At 33.8% G+C, this 17,877-nt stretch overlaps 1 protein-coding gene across 2 annotated transcripts in view; it reads right to left on the bottom strand.

Annotated features, from left to right (window-relative positions):
* DACH2 (dachshund family transcription factor 2) overlaps positions 1-17,877 on the bottom strand; it is a 643,115-nt gene that overhangs the window by 143,167 nt on the left and 482,071 nt on the right. For both annotated transcript variants that reach the window (XM_049705106.1, XM_033411534.2), the window contains exon 6: positions 12,061-12,233. In XM_049705106.1, the coding sequence (XP_049561063.1) occupies positions 12,061-12,233 (173 nt within the window). The remainder of the gene's footprint in view (positions 1-12,060; positions 12,234-17,877) is intronic.

The following is a 17,877-nucleotide window of genomic DNA, read 5'->3' as shown; positions in this document are numbered from 1 at the left end:
CTCAAATTCTAGCATATACATACATAGTTCAAGGCTTGTGCCTAAGAAGAGTCATTATAGAAAACATTTTTAATTAGTACCTATTATTCCCTCTTCTATCACACTGTTTCCCTTTTTTGGGGGTACATATGTTCAAAGGAGATGTTCATCATATTAAATCATTTGAAAGTACATTTGAACCTTAATAAAAAACAGGGTCAAAGCTGAGAATAATCAGTTTTATACAAGGTTTAACACAGTCAGTTTGGTAAAGGCTTTAGTTTGTTGGCACTAAGGTATCAATTCTGCCCATTTTCATGGAGATCCTTTATTTCATCTCAATGTATTTCTTTACATCTTTGGAAGTATAATATACGTAGAACTTGTGAAGTACTAATACATGCATATTAAACGTGTTTATATGTATGTGTTCATATGCGTAGTTGCCTTTTAAAAACACCTATCTCAATGTTAAATTGTACCTCTGATGTTTTATGATACTGATTCTTCTCAAGCATTCAGTGGGGTTATGTAACATACAATTTGTATTTTTATTTAATTGGAATTCAACTCTCACTGCAATTACTCTTCCAAATGTTAATCTATTAATGAGTTCTAAAGGATTTAATGGCATTTCGCTGCTTAGGAGTGGCTTTTGGAAGTTTATCTGAATGCTAGATATTTTATTCATGCATTTGTCTTGATATTTCATATTTAATTGATGTGTTCCTTCTGTACTGTCACCAGAGTTATGCAGAAACAGAACAGATTTTAATTTGACAGACTTAAATAATAAAATCAGGAACAAGAAAATAAGAAGTTTGTTCATTGTTGTTGCTAACTTGGGTTACCATTAGTCCTGAGGAAGAATTTGATGCTCAGATTTATTATCTTTGAATACTATTGGATGCATGATACTTTATGAATTTTTATGAATCAGTTTAAGAATTAGTATGTGTTCCACAATCAACAATATACAAATGTATTTAAGTTAACACAGATGGATATGGCAGGGTTTTCATGAATTTAGAAAAAAACAGACAGATGAGGGGGGTACAACTGGAACATGTAACCATGAGAAAGTCCAAAATCATAAGCATGCCCTAACTGTGACCTATGTAATATTTGGACAAAGGACCCTTCCACCTCTTCAATTTGAAACTTGTTCTGGAAGAGGCTGACAGCTGAAGAGAATCAGCCATAATATCTGTTCATAGCATGTAAATGACCTCGAGTGGGAGAATGGATAGTTCAGTGGGAATATGTATGGCTTGCAAATTATGTTGTAGGCTTGGGCCTCTGCCACCCATCCAAACACACACACACACACACACACACACACACACACACACACACACACACACACACTCACCTTAATTCTCACTCAATGCATCTTCATCTCACGTTCTAAAAACAGTAATAGCTTTGTCTTTCCACAGAGCACTTAGAATAAGACTCAACTAGTGATTTTTTCAGTGAATTTGAATTATCACAAAAAACCCTCTCTGTGTTGACTAATTTTAATACCAGATGTTCACGTGCTAATGCCATTGCCTTGTGACAATTTCCAATCAATTCATTAATTGCCAGCTGCTCAGCTAAACAAAAAACACAGCTAATCAGATGATACTGGTAAACAGCTAAATAACAGCTTCCTACTTAAATTTCTTAAATTTGTTATCAGAGAAAACTATGGCACACTGATATGACAAAGTTTCCCACAAATACAGAAAAACTGTATTATAAAATATTTAAATGTAGGAAAATATATTTTCATATCAGTCAGGTATTTTACCTATTCTGTTCTCAGGATTTTGTCACATTGAGTAATATAACTGAAGGATGAAAACTTTGAAAGCCTAATGATCATAATGCAATTTTCAATTCATGTTATAGTTATATTAGTTATTAGCTACAAATGATAATATCTGAGCCAACAGTAAAGGGATCTGAGCCAGACCTAAAGACTATGTGCCTGGCATAACAATATTCCCAAACTAGTTTCTGGCCAAAAAACAGAAGCAAACAACAACCACAAAACCAAAACCAAAAAAAGATTTGTTTGCAACTTATAATGTCTTTTCCAGCTTGGGAATTAACGTCTGTATCACTAATGATCATTTATGTTGAAAACACTCCTCAAAGTTTAATATCCGATGAATCATTAGTTTTCATTCATTCATGCAACAAACATTTATTGAGTGACTAATATACCCACTGAGGATGAAAGAAAGGCCTATGGGTGTCTTCATATGGTGTGTAGATTCTCATAGTTCAGACTAAAGACTAAATAATCCACATATAAACATTTAAAGATAAGTTAAAATAAAATACAAATTAGATCAATTTTGATATCAGAATGGGCACCTCTCTCCAGTTCCCACCAGATTCCTAACTTTTCTTTTGTGGCACTGAGATCTAAACAGCCATTGCACATGAACAGATGCTCTCTAGAGGGCGGGTCCAATACCTGTATATGCATCTAATGGTGGGGAACCCTTGGTCCTGGTACTGATAAGAAGTTGCACAGACAAATGTATATAGGGAAAGCTACTTCTTTCTCAGGGTAGCTCTTTGCCATGATTTTGGTTTCTACTTATTACTATTTCTATGTGAGTATAGAAAACGTAATAAAAGAAAACAAGTATAAAACATAATAAAAGAAAATAATATTAGGTAATATATATACTGAGTATTTACTAGATGTCAGACAGTGCTCTAAGTGTGTTAACAAGTTTGTCTCATTGAAGTCTTTTGTTAACACTGTGAAGTAGGTACAATTATTATCCCCATTTCATTGGGAAATAAGGCAAACTGAGATACAGGCAGGTTAATTCATTTTCCTAAAGTCATATAAAAAGAAATTTTGAAACCAGGATTCAAATACAGGCAGACAATCTGACTTCAGAGCTTGTGCTCTTACGCATCATGCCATACTGCCTCCAGTGAAATCTTCTCAATGCATCTTACTTAGCTGACAAACTATGATGGCTCTAGCCAGAAACAGTATATAATTCTATAAATTATTTGGGGGATGGGGTATCTGCCTGTTTCATTTTGTGTTTTTGATAAAGCAATGTAACATGATCCTTTACACATATTAGACCTTTGCTAAATCAGTGAATTCTGTGTTCTTGCTCTCTGTTTCCTAATAGAAAAAGATGACAGTAATAATGGAGTAAGACAATATTCAGCAATAGCTATCATTTCTGGCAAATTCAAGGCTAATTGCAATCCACTTGCTGATTTTTTCAATCTGTATTATCCTTTTTTGCCAAAGATTACTAGGGATTCTGAACTTTCCAACCATCCTCTCTAATGCTCTAGAACAGTGCTGTCCAATAAAATTTTCTTCAGTGACGCAAATGTTCCTTACCTGTGCTATCTAATATAGTAGTCAAGAACCATGTGACTATTGAGAAGTTGAAATGTGGCTAGTTGAAACCGAGGAACTGAAGTTTTCATTTTATTTAATTAATTTAAATTGAAATAGCCACATGTGGCTAGTGGCTACTATATCGAATAGTGTTGCTATAGTAGGTATGTGCTATGCATCTGCCTAAGATACTTTGTTAACTGTTTACCACCATGGAGGTGGGGAAATTTATTAAACCATAAGCAAATATATATTTTCTGTAGATTCTAAGTTTCTAAAAGTCACATCACTTCTCAGAGCTCTAAAAAGCTATGTTTTTCTCTCCTACCTGTGAAAAGGAAATGAAAAAGACAAAGCCAGGTCTAGCCTACCTTGCGTTAACTTTCACTATCTAAGGATATTTGCAGGAGTCAACACCTCTAATCACCTAACTTTTTTCACACTAGGGTAGAAATATTTACACAGTGGTAGAAGAAAAAGGCACAAATGAAATTATGCTCTTTCCAATTTGACTTTATTCTATGTTAAGCTGGTATAATATCAATTGTCAAAGAAACTAATTATTCATTCATTTTATAGAGACTTCTCAAACTTTGACTCACATGTTATGTCTTTCTGAAGAAATAAAAGATAATAGGTAAACTTCTTTGAAAAGATTTTGTTTGATTTGCTTAATGGATATGGGAGAATATTGGCATAGAAAGTTTGATTTGATAAACATTTCATATTTCATGTAATGCTTTCAAAGGAGAGTGTTGTCTTGCTCAAACTAGAGATAATTGTTAAATATACAGTAATTCTGTGAGCCAAGTGTTAAGCTGTTGTTAACTTGAAATCAGCCATTGTGGGAATATTTACACCATAGAAATTGGCAAATGTTATAAATCAGAGGTTTTCTTTTTTATTTTGTTTTGTTTATGAAGAGCTGCTTTACAGACACACCACTGGATGCTGGACCAAATATAAACTCTAAAACACTGAACTTTTAAGTCTATTATAGGCATTTGAAGGTTTTTTATTTCATTCTAATGTTCAACATTATCACACTAGACAAATAACAAGATTATGAATAAGTACACTAAGTGTTGCATTCATTTGAGTTTATGAGCATTCAAATGAACTCAAGTACACTGTCACATTATTAAAACACATATTATGCAAATATGCAATCACAGTTGTATGCATTCTACATTGGTCCTTTTAAAGAACCTGAAAAATTAAGGACAAACATGACACACTGACAATCATCCACAAATAAACTTTTAAGCACAGAGAAAGTAAGAAAACTTAAATCATTATACGTAGTTTCCATTTTTCTTATGACAGGAATCCTGGTCTCATGGAGTATAAAACAAAATCAGCAAAAGCATGTTTTCAAAATAGTACATATTAGTTCATTTTATCTGTTTAAATTTTTCATAAAGAATTCTGTTTATTATTTGTCTCTTCCCATTAGGTTATAAACCTTAAAAACCACCTGATGCATAATAGGGACTCAATCAATGGAGAATAAAAATTATGGATGGCTTTAAACCAGATATCAGTGGCTTCTTCTGATTCAAATAGCTAACAATATACTTGCTAACAAATACCAAATTGGCTAACCTGAATTATGATTAGGAGTTAACATGACTTATAGATTAGCCTAACCAGTTTTCTGATGCAGATTCAATCAGAAGAAATTGAAACATAGAAATGAAGTGTAAAGAATGTGAGAGATCTAGTTTGCAGAAAGAAAAAGTGAAGCACAGGAATATTAAAATATGTCCTCCCAGGCACTTTAATCAGAAATGCTAAGTGCTTTCAACACCCATTTATGATAAAAACTCTCCAGAAAGTGAGCAAAGAAAGAACAAACTTCAATATAATAAAGGCTATATGTGACAAACCTTCAGCTAACATCATACTCAACAGTGAAAAGCTGAAAGCATTTCTTCTAAGATCAGCAACAAGACAAGGATGTCTGCTCTTGCCACTTTTATTCAACATAGTTCTGGAAGTCCTAGCCATGGCAAACAGAGAAGAAAACGAAATAAAAGGAATCCAAATTGGAAAAGAAGAAGCAAAACTGTCACTGTTTGCAGATGACATGATACTATACATTTGATACTATACATAGAAAATCTTATAAATGCTACCAGAAAACTACTAGACCTCATCAATGGATTCAGTAAACTGGAAGGATACAAAATGAATACACAGAAATCTGTTCCGTTTCTATACACTAACAACAAAAGATCAGAAAGAGAAATTAAAGAAACAGCCCCATATACCATCACATCAAAAAGAATAAAATACATAGGAATAAACCTACCTAAGGAGAAGAAAGACCTGTATTGGAAAACTATAAGATGCTGATGAAAGAAATCGAAGACAACATAAACAGATGGAAAAATATACCATGTTCTTGGATTGGAAGAATGAATATTGGGAAAATGACTATACTACCCAAGGCAATCTACAGATTCAATGCAATCCCTATCAAATTACCAATGGCATTTTTCACAGAACTGGAACAAAAAATCTTGAAATTCATATAGAGACACAAAAGACTCCGAATAACCAAAGCAATCTTGAGAAAGAAAAACGGAGGTGGAGGAATCAGGCTCCCTGACCTCAGACTATACTACAAAGCTATAGTCATCAAAAGAGTATGGTACTGGCACAAAAACAGAAATATAGATCAATGGAACAGCATTGAAAGCCCAGAAATGAACCCATGCACCTATCGTCAATTAATCTATGACAAAGGAGGCAAGACTATACAATGGAGGAAAAACAGTCTCTTCAATAAATAGTGCTGGGAGAACTGGACAGCTACATGTAAAAAAATGAAATTAGAACACTCTTTAACACCACATACAAAAATAAACTCAAAATGGCTTAAAGACCTAAATGTGAGACTATAAAACTCTTAGAGGGAAACATAGGCAGAACACTCTCTGACATAAATCACAGCAATATCTTTTTCAATCCATCCCCCACAGTAATGAAAATAAAAACAAAAAATAAACAAACCTAATTAAACTCAATAGCTTTTGCACAGCAAAGGAAAACATAAACAAAACAAAAAGACAACCACAGAATGAGAGAAAATATTTGCAAATGATGCAACCAACAAAGGATTAGTTTCCAAAATTTACAAAGAGCTCATGTGGCTCAATACTATAAAAACAAACAACCCAATCAACAAATGGGCAGAAGACCTAAATAGACATTTCTCCAAAGAAGACATACAGATGGCCAAGAGGCACATGAAAAGATGTTTAACATCACCAATTATTAGAGAAATGCAAATCAAAACTACAATAAGATATCAACTGACACCAGTCAGAATGGCCATCAGCAAAAATTTACAAACAATAAATGTTGGACAGGGTGTAGAGAAAAGGGAATTCTCTTCCACTGTTGATGGGAATGAAAATTGGTACAGCCACTATGGAGAACAGTGTGGAGTTTCCTTAAAAAACTAAAAATAGAACTACCATATGATCCAGCAATCCCACTCTTATGTATATATCTGGAGAAAACCTTGGTTCGAAAGTATACATGCATCACAATGTTCATTGCAGCACTGTTTACAATAGCCGAGACATGGAAGCAACCTAAATGTTCATCAACAGATGAATGGATAAAGAAGATGAGGTACATATATACAATGGAATATTACTCAGCCATAAAATGAATGAAATAATGCCATTTGCAGCAACATGGATGGACTTGGAGATTATCATACTAAGTGAAGTATGTCAGACAGAGGAAGACAAATATATGATATCACTTATATGCGGAATCTAAAAAAAATGATACAACTGAACTTATACACAAAACAGAAACAGACTCACAGTCTTAGAGAAAGAACTTATGGTTGTCACAGGGAAGCATGGGGTGGGGGTGAGGGATAGACTGGGAGTTTGGGACACACATGTACATACTGCTATATTTAAAATAGTTAACCAGCTACCTACTATATAGCACAGGGAACTTTGTTCAATATTCTCTAATAACCAAATGGGAACATATTTTGAAAAAGAATAAAATAAAACCCTTTAAAAATAAAAATGTCAAAATATGTGAAATATAAAAAAAGAAATGCTAAGTGTTGGAAATTAAATATGGTTTATGGAGCAAGTCATTCACTAACTTGATATTCTCTATTTCTCATATATTCAAAGCACATACTGCAAGTCCAGCTTCCGAAGGAAATTGTGATTACAGTCTCATGAGCATCAGTGACAACACACAGGCATCAGCTTAACACAAACTACACTAAAGGAGACTAGCAGGTGTTTAGAAGGATTCTGAAAACAATATCACAGCACTTTTTAAATTCCAGAGATTTAAAAAAATGATATGAAAACAGGATATGATATGAAAACATTTAAACACATCAATAAGTTTGGTAGATCTTTTTGTGAATATTTGTAAATTTTAATACAACTAAACACATATTTTGGACTTTTTTGTAATGTGTTATAATCTCTTACTGTGTATATCAAGTTTCTGATATATATATATATATTTTTTTCTGCAGCTGTGTGTTAAATCACTTGCTTTCCTAGATGACTCTATAATCACATTAGATTGTCTCTGCTATGGACTGAAAGCTTGTCTCCCCAAAATTCATGGGTTGAAACTCTAATCCTAAATGTATGTGGTGGTATTTAGAGATGGGGCTTCTGGGAGGTAATAGGTCATAAGGGGGGAAACTTCATGTTGGGATTAGTGCCCTTATAAGAAGAGGCATTGTAGAGCTAGCTTCCTCTCTCTCTCTTCACCTTGTGAGGACACAGCAAGAAGATGACTGTCTGCAAACCAGAAAGAGAGCTCTCACCAGGAACATAATCATAGGCACTTTGGTCTTGGATTTCCCAGCCTCTAGAACTGTGAGAAATTTCTCTTGTTTAAGCCATCTAGTTTGTGGTATTTTGTTATAGCTGACCGCCTAAGCTCAGACAATGTAATACACAGCAAAGAGGGTTTTGTGAAGCAAGCTGTTGTGGCTTTCCTTAATTCATAGTGGATTTGTCAGAAAAAATCAAATTCCATAATTATGTCATTTATTTCTAAATGTTAAATGTTAAGTTTTCTGATCATTCAAATTTTGGAAGGACAGTTTACCTCTAAATGGTAAATATAATATAAAAGGTCTGATGACTTCAATGCAAATATTTTGTGAGTAATTACAATGAGTAATACAAATTTAAATACCTGTTTTTTTATGACAAACTACCAGGATAAAAATAATCTGTAAATGTAATAGAGAAAATGTGTTTTTTTAATAGTTCCTGTATGTGACAAGTAGTAGTACATGATAAACTCTCAATTCATAGGTTTGCCCACTGCATGTGATATTTTAATAGATTGAACTTTGAAAACGTGCTTCACCAAGAAGCACATTGAAAACAAATTTCTGTTGAAATATAGATCAACAGAGGTGTGAAATTTCTGTCCATAGAATTGGGTACCACATAGTATCATATTGATAACAGTTCTTAAAAGAAGGGGTGAGGTTTTAACATATGAACACCTAATTTGTCAATTAATTCAATTATTTTTGTTATGCTAGTTCCTGTGAATTATTATTTTAAAACTAATAATGTTACTATCATACAATAGCATCTTTTCAAAAATAAACAAGAAAAACTTGGCAATTATATTAAAAACTTCTCACTACATATTCACTGAAATCAACTCTGTAAAAAATTTTTTTATTTCCTTCTCATCCTCTGATGGAAATCTATTTCAATAGATTTGCAGAGAAATTTATCAAAAGGAATGCAAAATAAATATTTTGTTTTCAACTGACTTTAGTCAAAATAACTATATGAAAGTAGATGTAATTTTCTTCAGCGTAAAATGGTTTCTGCATAATTGCAGGACTTAAATAACCATGTGATCCATGGCAACTTTTACAAAACAGCATCCAATTGTGTTTGTGAAGGTTCTAACTTCCTCTTAAAATAGGTTGCATATGAAATAGACAAATCAGCAATAAACAAAAATATAGCTATATTGCTTTTATACATTAACAATATTTGGATTATTAAAGGAAAAGATAATTATCCTTTCCATTTCAATCGTTATCTCCACCAATAGCCAAATACTAGTCATGAACTCCGTCCCCAAGTGCCTCTTTGATCCAAATTCATCACAAAGCTATCAAAAGTCCCAAACATTCAATCAAAATGTAGCTGATTCATTCTGAGTAATGGTCATTAAGAAAGTAAACAAAGGTACTTCTGAAGAGCCATAATCATGCCTCTATTGAGAGTATTTTTTCATCATTTCAAAGTAAGCATGACAATTCCATTACTGTAAATCATGGTTTTTTTCATAATAGAGTTTCCCTGTTTTGTGTGGGGTCACATTTATATAGTAGCCATCCAGTTTCAAAATCATAGGAAACTTATTCCATCTTTTTTTTTTTTTTTTTTTTGCGGTACACGGGCCTCTCACTGTTGTTGCCTCTCCCGTTGCGGAGCACAGGCTCCGGACGCGCAGGCTTAGCGGCCATGGCTCAAGGGCCCAGCCACTCCACATCATGTGGGATCTTCCTGGACTGGGGCACGAACCCGTGTCCCCTGCATCAGCGGGTGGACTCTCAACCACTGCGCCACCAGGGAAGCCCCTACTCCATCATTTAAATAATGTTCATGGGTGATTTTTTGTCTCAAAGACAACTCAGATTCCTGGTTTACGTTCTGATCAAGTATTCAAACAGAGCTCTGATTAGCTGGGGTAGACTAGTTCACTGAGGACCACAATCTTTACAGGAAGTACAATGCCTCTTGGCCATGGAAATACATATGGAGCTTAATAAAAATTTATCAGTTTTCCTTTCCTACAAAGTTATGTTTTAAATTTTCTCTTTTTTTTTTTACATCTTTATTGGAGTATAATTGCTTTACAATGGTGTGCTAGTTTCCGCTTTACAACAAAGTGAATCAGTTATACATATACATATGTTCCCATATCTCTTCCCTCTTGTGTCTCCCTCCCTCCCACCCTCCTTATCCCACCCCTTTAGGTGGTCACAAAGCACCTTGTTGATCTCCCTGTGCTATGCAGCTGCTTCCCACCAGCTATCTATTCTATGTTTGGTAGTGTATATATGTCCATGTGACTCTCTCACTTTGTCACAGCTTACCCTTCCCCCTCCCCATATCCTCAAGTCCATTCTCTAGTAGGTCTGTGTCTTTATTCCTGTCTTACCCCTAGATTCTTCATGACATTTTTTTTCTTAGGTTCCATATATATGTGTTAGCATATGGTATTTGTCTTTCTCTTTCTGACTTACTTCACTCTGTATGACAGACTCTAGGTCCATCCACCTCACTACAAATAACTCAATTTCATTTTTTTTATGGCTGAGTAATATTCCATTGTATATATGTGCCACATCTTCTTTATCCATTCTTCATTGTTTTAGAAGTCCCACAAACTGGAAGCTAATTTAAAATGGAACAAAAATGTCTAGAATCTCACATTTCTTCTGCCTTCACTTCTTTTACTCCCATGTACATCTATTACAATCATATCAATATTTCAAGGCCCAGCTCAAATCCATCAACTGTAATGCCATTTGTGATTCCTGCTCCCTCTTTCTTCAATCTAGGTTTGATCTCTCCCTCCTCTAAATTCTGGTAATACTTGGTTACTCTCTATGCTATCCATCACAGTCTTATGTAAGTTAAATGGTACTTGTTGTTTGTCTTAAATTTAGTTTGTGAGTCCTGGAAGTCAGGAATTATGTCCTATTCATATCCTGTATTTCTCTCTCTGTGATGTGTAAATATCAAGAGAATAATATTTGTTGAATAAATGGAGGAACAAAGGAACAAATCAAGGGTTGCCCAGATTAGCTACTCTTTTGATCCTATATACCCTTATATTATCTCCTCAACAAAAGGAAAAATATATTAAAGAGCTTAGTTCACGTGTTACTTGGAGGGCAGAGAGACCATGTGCCAAACTAATAGGAGACATAGGGGGGATTATAAAATATTATTTTTGTTTCATTACCCATTTATCCTGAAATTTTGAAAAAAAATATTCTAGAATATGATGATAATGATATAAATTATCATAAGTATTTATTTAATGTTTCACAGTTTTAAACTATATTTTACTCATATTATCTCCAGACAGCCAATGAAATAAGTGGTATAGATTATTACTATCACCTATATTTTACAGTTGTGGAAACAAGTTCAGGAGGGTTAATTGTCATATCCAAGGTCATTCAGCTATTAATTGGCAGAATAAGAATTGAAATTCAGGTCTTTCTGACTATAAGCCTTGTATGGTATATACTACTCCACAACCGCATCACAAACACCAAAAAGATGCAGTGGTTACTTTGTCTCACACCAGCAATGGGAATAGATTTTGCACATTCTTCTACTCTGTCCTTAGCTGGGCACACCTGCCACACACTGTTCTTATGAATGCAAGACAGGAAGCTAGAAGTAAAGGTCATATCTGTGGTCATTTAATGAAAACAAACAACAACAATAACAAAAATAAAAAACAAAAAACACCTTAGCAGGCTTAGTCAGAAATCAAACTCATCAATACTTTATGCTAGGCAACTGAGTCAATGAGCTGTGTGTTTTTACTGAAGATCTAGTGGTATTGCTATTATTTTATCAACATTTACATGTAATTAACACCTTTGTCCTCTTCTAAATCATGATTCTTACCTTTATAACTGAGGCCCCAGCTCTGGAGAGTGGACTGTGAATCTGGGCTGCAGCAGCCATGTTGGCAATAGTATTGAGATGGTTCATCTGATTCATTGCCATGGCAACTGATGCAGGAGGTAAGCTGACTGGAAGTAGGGGATGAGGCATCATCATAAACGGCAGATCCAGTCCTAAAAGAGACAGCACATGTTAAATTATTACATTAGTTACATTGTTTGGACAAAGGGAAATCACATCAAAATTGATCCTATAAAATAGTAAAAAAAAAATCTATATTTCACTCTTGTTGAATTTTTTTAAATGAATTTTTAATATATCCTAGTATCTCTTTGAGAAATTACTAGTACTTATGGCATTTAACATTGTTTTATAATTTAAAAATATTCCTATATCCACAGACTTTTATTTAACAATATTCCTTGTTCATGCTCTCACTCCCAAAATAGTTTCAAGGTTCAAACTTTTTTACTTATAAAAACAAACAAAAATCTTTCAGCTGAACATCACTTTGTTTAACAAAAAGAAGTAACTTTCTTTTTAAACATTATAATGTACTGATGTGTAGATAGTTTCTAGCTTAACTCTTTCTTTAGGAGACATAATAGTGGCGCTGGTATGATAAGATATAGATTCTCTAGGCTTCAGAATTATTGAAGAAAATAAGATTTGGAATATGTCCTACTCTTTTAGTTATAAATCTCTAAAATGAATGTGTATAGCTCTAATTTGGAATCTTTGTCTGTAAGGAATAACTCCCCTACCAAAATATCAGCCTGTTTTCCAGTTTAATAACAAATACCAATATCTTTGAGTAGCGTCAAGAATTCCATTTGTTTTCTTATGCAATGTGAAATATTTCTCACATATTTTGAATTTCTTAATATCTTTCAAGTACTATCCACATTACACTTGTGGTAGCCACAGATATGTCATCACGAAAATGGTAACAAATTAAAATAGTTGTCTACTTTCCCCTTATAAGGTTGGGATTTGTGAAGAAATACCTTTGAGCAGAGGATAAGGAAAGTTAGCCTAACATTACGGATGTTAACATGACTACAATAAGTAAACCATAGCACTTTATAATGTATTTTAAACTATTATCTTGATCTTGCCTTCTTTTGGACATGAGCCCAGAAACTATCAATCTTTAACAGATGTTCTAAAACATTCTTGCCTAAAATTTTCCTAAATTGTTACAGACTATTAACATTCTACTATGGGCAATGTTTGTGTTTGTCTTGCACACAATTATCAACTGTTAATAACATCTCTTTTTCCTCTTTGCCATCCCCTCATTTTTTCTTGCTTCCCATATCACAACAGCAAGTGTACAACGATGAATCTATAGGAAATATATTCACAGGACCCTTAAATATCTTTCCTCAAAACAACAGTAACAGTAATACAAACACTTTACACACATATTTTTAGGACAAAAAGGAGGCTAGAAGGAAGAAACATTGTGAATTGATTTGAAGTCCATCTCCTGGGTTCAACAATAATGGTTGAATTAAAGTCATTAACAAAACAATTTCAAAAGCAGCACAATAAAACAAACTTCCGGATATAACAGGTCTCATACATTAAAGTGGTTATCTCTATTAAAGAAACTTGTAAATAAAGAATACAACCATCACCAATATTTCTGATAAAGATAGCTACAAAATGCACTGTTATCAGAATTACACAAGGATAATAAAAAAGCTAGAAACAAATTTTGCATGGAACCCCAGAAAGGAAACATATTCTATACTTCCTATGACTCCAAATCCCCAAAGAATATTGATAAAGTATTTTAAACTTTTCCCCATCACTTCACTTATGACTCAGTCTCTGAATCCTTTTTAGGAGCAATCTATCAAAACATACTTTTCAGATGTGAAACCTTTTTCCTGTGATTATTACTTTAAAGCCTGAACACAGCGTAAACACTGAATTCAAAATGGATTTCTGCACCCCGTTTTAAATTGGTTTATTTTCAGTTAAGCTTTCAAAATTACTTAGATATATATGCATTTTATACGTTAACCATCATACAGCTTTGCTATAATGATAGGATATTCCATAACATAAATTAATCACTATTTATCTTCCCCTAAGAACCTTCACTTTATGCTCCATATAATAGCAACCATCAATAACATACATAGATTTCTATATAAGCTTCTCATTTACCACAAACCCAAGATAATTATAGACTTCCAATTCTTCTTTATGTACTCAGTATTTTAATAGAAAATTGATCAAACCGTAGATGAAAAGTAGCCATCAGTGCCTCCATTTACCTCTCAAATAAACTTTTGTTCAGTTTACATTTCCCTTAGCAGTATAATAATCTTTCCTCATTCTCCAAAATTTTCCAGCATCATTCACAGTATCAAGTCATATGCCTACTTAAAGTCCAATTGACATGCAAACTAAATGCAAACCACAAACAGAATTTAACAGCTCATTGACAGTTTTAAAATACAATTCATCAAACATTTCAAATAACCATGAAGTGCTTAAAAGTCACAATTTCATATCATGACCTACAATAACTAACCATGAATTGACTATAGTACCCTGGAATTTAAGCTAATATTTATATTACAGGCAAGTTTAACAGTGACCCCAGTTGAGCTGCACATGCAAAGCATATGCAAATACTGCATTATGTAAGTCAACCTTTTCCCAAAGCTGGAAACATTAAGAGCCATCAATAGTATACAACACTCCAGCAATCTGGCTCATTTAGTCACATGTCAGAAATGTACAGCAACTTTTAATAGAATGGTAATGAAGACAAACTCTTTTTAAATATCACCAAAATGAATTTTTCTTTCCTGTCAACCACAAGGACATCAGGCAGACGACTATAAGCACTCTTTCTAATGCATCTTGGTATTCTGGCAACTCCTATAACTTTTATGTAAGTGCATGGCACCACCTCCTCCCAGCCATTAAGGTTACAAACTTCAATAATACTCTAATCTTCCCTCTAAAATATCACATTCATTTGGTTTCCAAGTCATGTTTTCCTCTGTGATATATTGCATTCTACAGTCAGGCACTAATCCCACCATGCTTAGAAGGTAACCTGTCTTCCTGGTTTTCCTATGCCATTTAATTTGCCTTTCCACTCCAATTTTTAGACTTTCAGTGGCTACTCACTGTCTCTAGAATAAAATATAAGCTCTTTGGTTTCATGTGAACATACCTTTCTAGCTTTGATATCTCACTATATCCCTCTGTGTATGCTCTACTCTAGCCCCTCTGGACTAGTTGTAGCTCTCTGCAATTTTAACTTACCTTAGCCTTCACTTTTGTTGATGCCTCTCTCTGGAATCTACCACTCTAACACATTTATTTGGGTATGGTAAAAGTCCTCCTCCTCTTTTTCATCAATGGACTTTAATTTTAGAGCAGTTTTAGGTTTACAGAAAAAAAATGAGCAGAATTTACAGAGAATTTCCATATACTTCCCCTCCACCAGCAGTTTCCCCTCTAAGTAACATCATGGATTAGTGAGGTACACTTGCTACAATGGATGAATCAATATTGATACATTATTATTAACTACTGTCCATAATGTGCAATAGGGTTCATTCTTTGCGTTGCAAATTCTAAGGATTTTCACAAATGCACAGTATCATGTATCTACCATTACAGTATAATACAGAATAGTTAGTTTAACTGGCCTTAAAAATCCCCTCTGCTCCATCTATTCACCCCTCCTCTTACACTTGGCTTTTAATGTCTCTATAGATTTGCCTTTTCCTGAATGCCATATAAGTGGACTCATACAGTATTTGTTTTTTTCAGACTGGCTTTGTTTCTCTTAGAAATATGCACTAGTCTTTTCCAGGCATCACAACTCATTTGTTTTTATTGCTAACTATTCTTCCATGGCATGGATATACCACAGTTTGTTTACTCATTCAGCTATTGAAGGACACTGTGGTTTGCTTCCAACTTTTAGCAATTATGAATAGGGCTGCTATAAACATTGGTATGTAGATATTTGTGTGGACATAAATTTTCAATTCATTTGATAAACAAGGGGGACTCAGTTTAGCTTTGTGAGAAACTGTCAAATGCTTTCCAATATGGCTGTCCCATATTGCATTCCCACCAGCAATGAATGAGAGCTCCTCTTGCTCCAAATCCATACCAGCAATTAATGTTGATGAAGTTTTGGATTTTAGCCATTCCAATAGATGTGCAGGGGTATCTCATTTGTTTTAATCTGAAACACCCTAATAGCATATGATGTTGAGTATATTTTCATATGATTATTTGTCATCTGTATATCTTATTTGATGAGGTGTCTGTTCAGGTCTTTGACCCATTTTTAATTAGGCTATTTCTTTTTTTAAAATTGAAATATAATTGACTTACAATTTTATATTAGCTTCAGGTGTACACTTGATGATTCGATACTTTTATAGATTATGCACCATACAAAGTTATTATAAAATATTGGCTCTATTCCCTGTGTTGTTCATTACATCCCTAAGATCTATCTGTTTTATAACCTGTAGTTTGTACTTAATCCCCATTACCTATTTTGCCCTTCCCCCAACACCTGCCCCTTGTGGTAACAACTAGTTTGTTCTCTGAATCTGTGAGTCTGTATATGTTTTGTAGTATTTGTTAATTTGATTTGTTTTTTAAATTTTGCATATAAGTGAAAACATACAGTATTTGTCTTTCTCTGTCTGACATTTCTCTAAGCATAATACCCTCCAGGTCCATCCACATTGTTGCATATGGCAAGATTTCAAGTGCTGAGTAATATTCAGCACTTGAAATGGCAAGATCTCAAGTGCTGAGTAATATTTCACCTCTTCTTTAACCATTCATCAGTTGTAGACATTTAGGTGGCTTCCATTATCTTGGCTACTATAAATAATGCTGCTATGAAAAGTTAGGTACATATTTTTTCTTTCAAATTAGTATTTTTGGTTTCCTCAGATAAATACCCAGGAGTGGAACTGCTGGATGGTATGGTAGTTCTATTTTCAATTTTTTGAGGAATGTCCATATCATTTTACATAGTGATTAACATTACATCAACATTCCATCAACAGTGCATGAGGGTTCCTTTTCTCCAAATCCTTGCCAATATTTGTTACTTCTTATCTTTTTGACAGGCATGAGGTGAGATCTCATTTTGGTTTTGATTTGCATTTCCCTGATGATTAGTGATGTTGAGCATACTTTCATGCATCTGTTGGCCACCTGCATGTCTTCTTTGGAAAAATGTCTATTCAAGTCCACTGCCCATTTTTTAATCAGGTGATTTTTTGATGTTGAGCTGAATGAGTCCTTTGTATGTTTTGGATATTAATGCCTTATCAGATATATCTTATATAAATATCTTCTCCCATTCAGTAGGCAGACTTTTATTTTATTAATAGTTTCCTTCACTGTGTAGAAGTTTTTTAGTTTTAGGTAGTCACAATTGATTATTTTTGCTTTTGTTTCTCTTGCCTGAGGACACATATCCAAAAATATATTGCTAAGATTGATGTCAAAGAACTTACTGCCTATGATTTTTTATAAGAGTTTTATGTTTCAGGTTTTACTTTTAAGTCTTTAATCTGTTTTGAGTTTATTTTTGTATATTGTGTGAGAAAGTAGTCCAGTTTGATTCTTTTCCATGTAACTGTCCAGTTTCCCAACACCATTTACTGAAGAGGCTGTCTTTTTCCCATTGTAAACTTTGCCTCCTTTGCCAGAGATTTATTGACCATGTGAGTCTCGGATCATATCTGGGCTCCCTATTCTGTTTCATTAATCTATGTGTCTGTTCTTGTGCCAGTACCA

The sequence above is a fragment of the Orcinus orca genome, chromosome X (genome assembly GCF_937001465.1).
Source record: "Orcinus orca chromosome X, mOrcOrc1.1, whole genome shotgun sequence".
In the NCBI taxonomy this organism is placed as follows: Eukaryota; Metazoa; Chordata; class Mammalia; order Artiodactyla; family Delphinidae; genus Orcinus; species Orcinus orca.
Note: the sequence above shows the minus strand (reverse complement) of the source record. Positions and strands in the feature narration are given on the sequence as shown.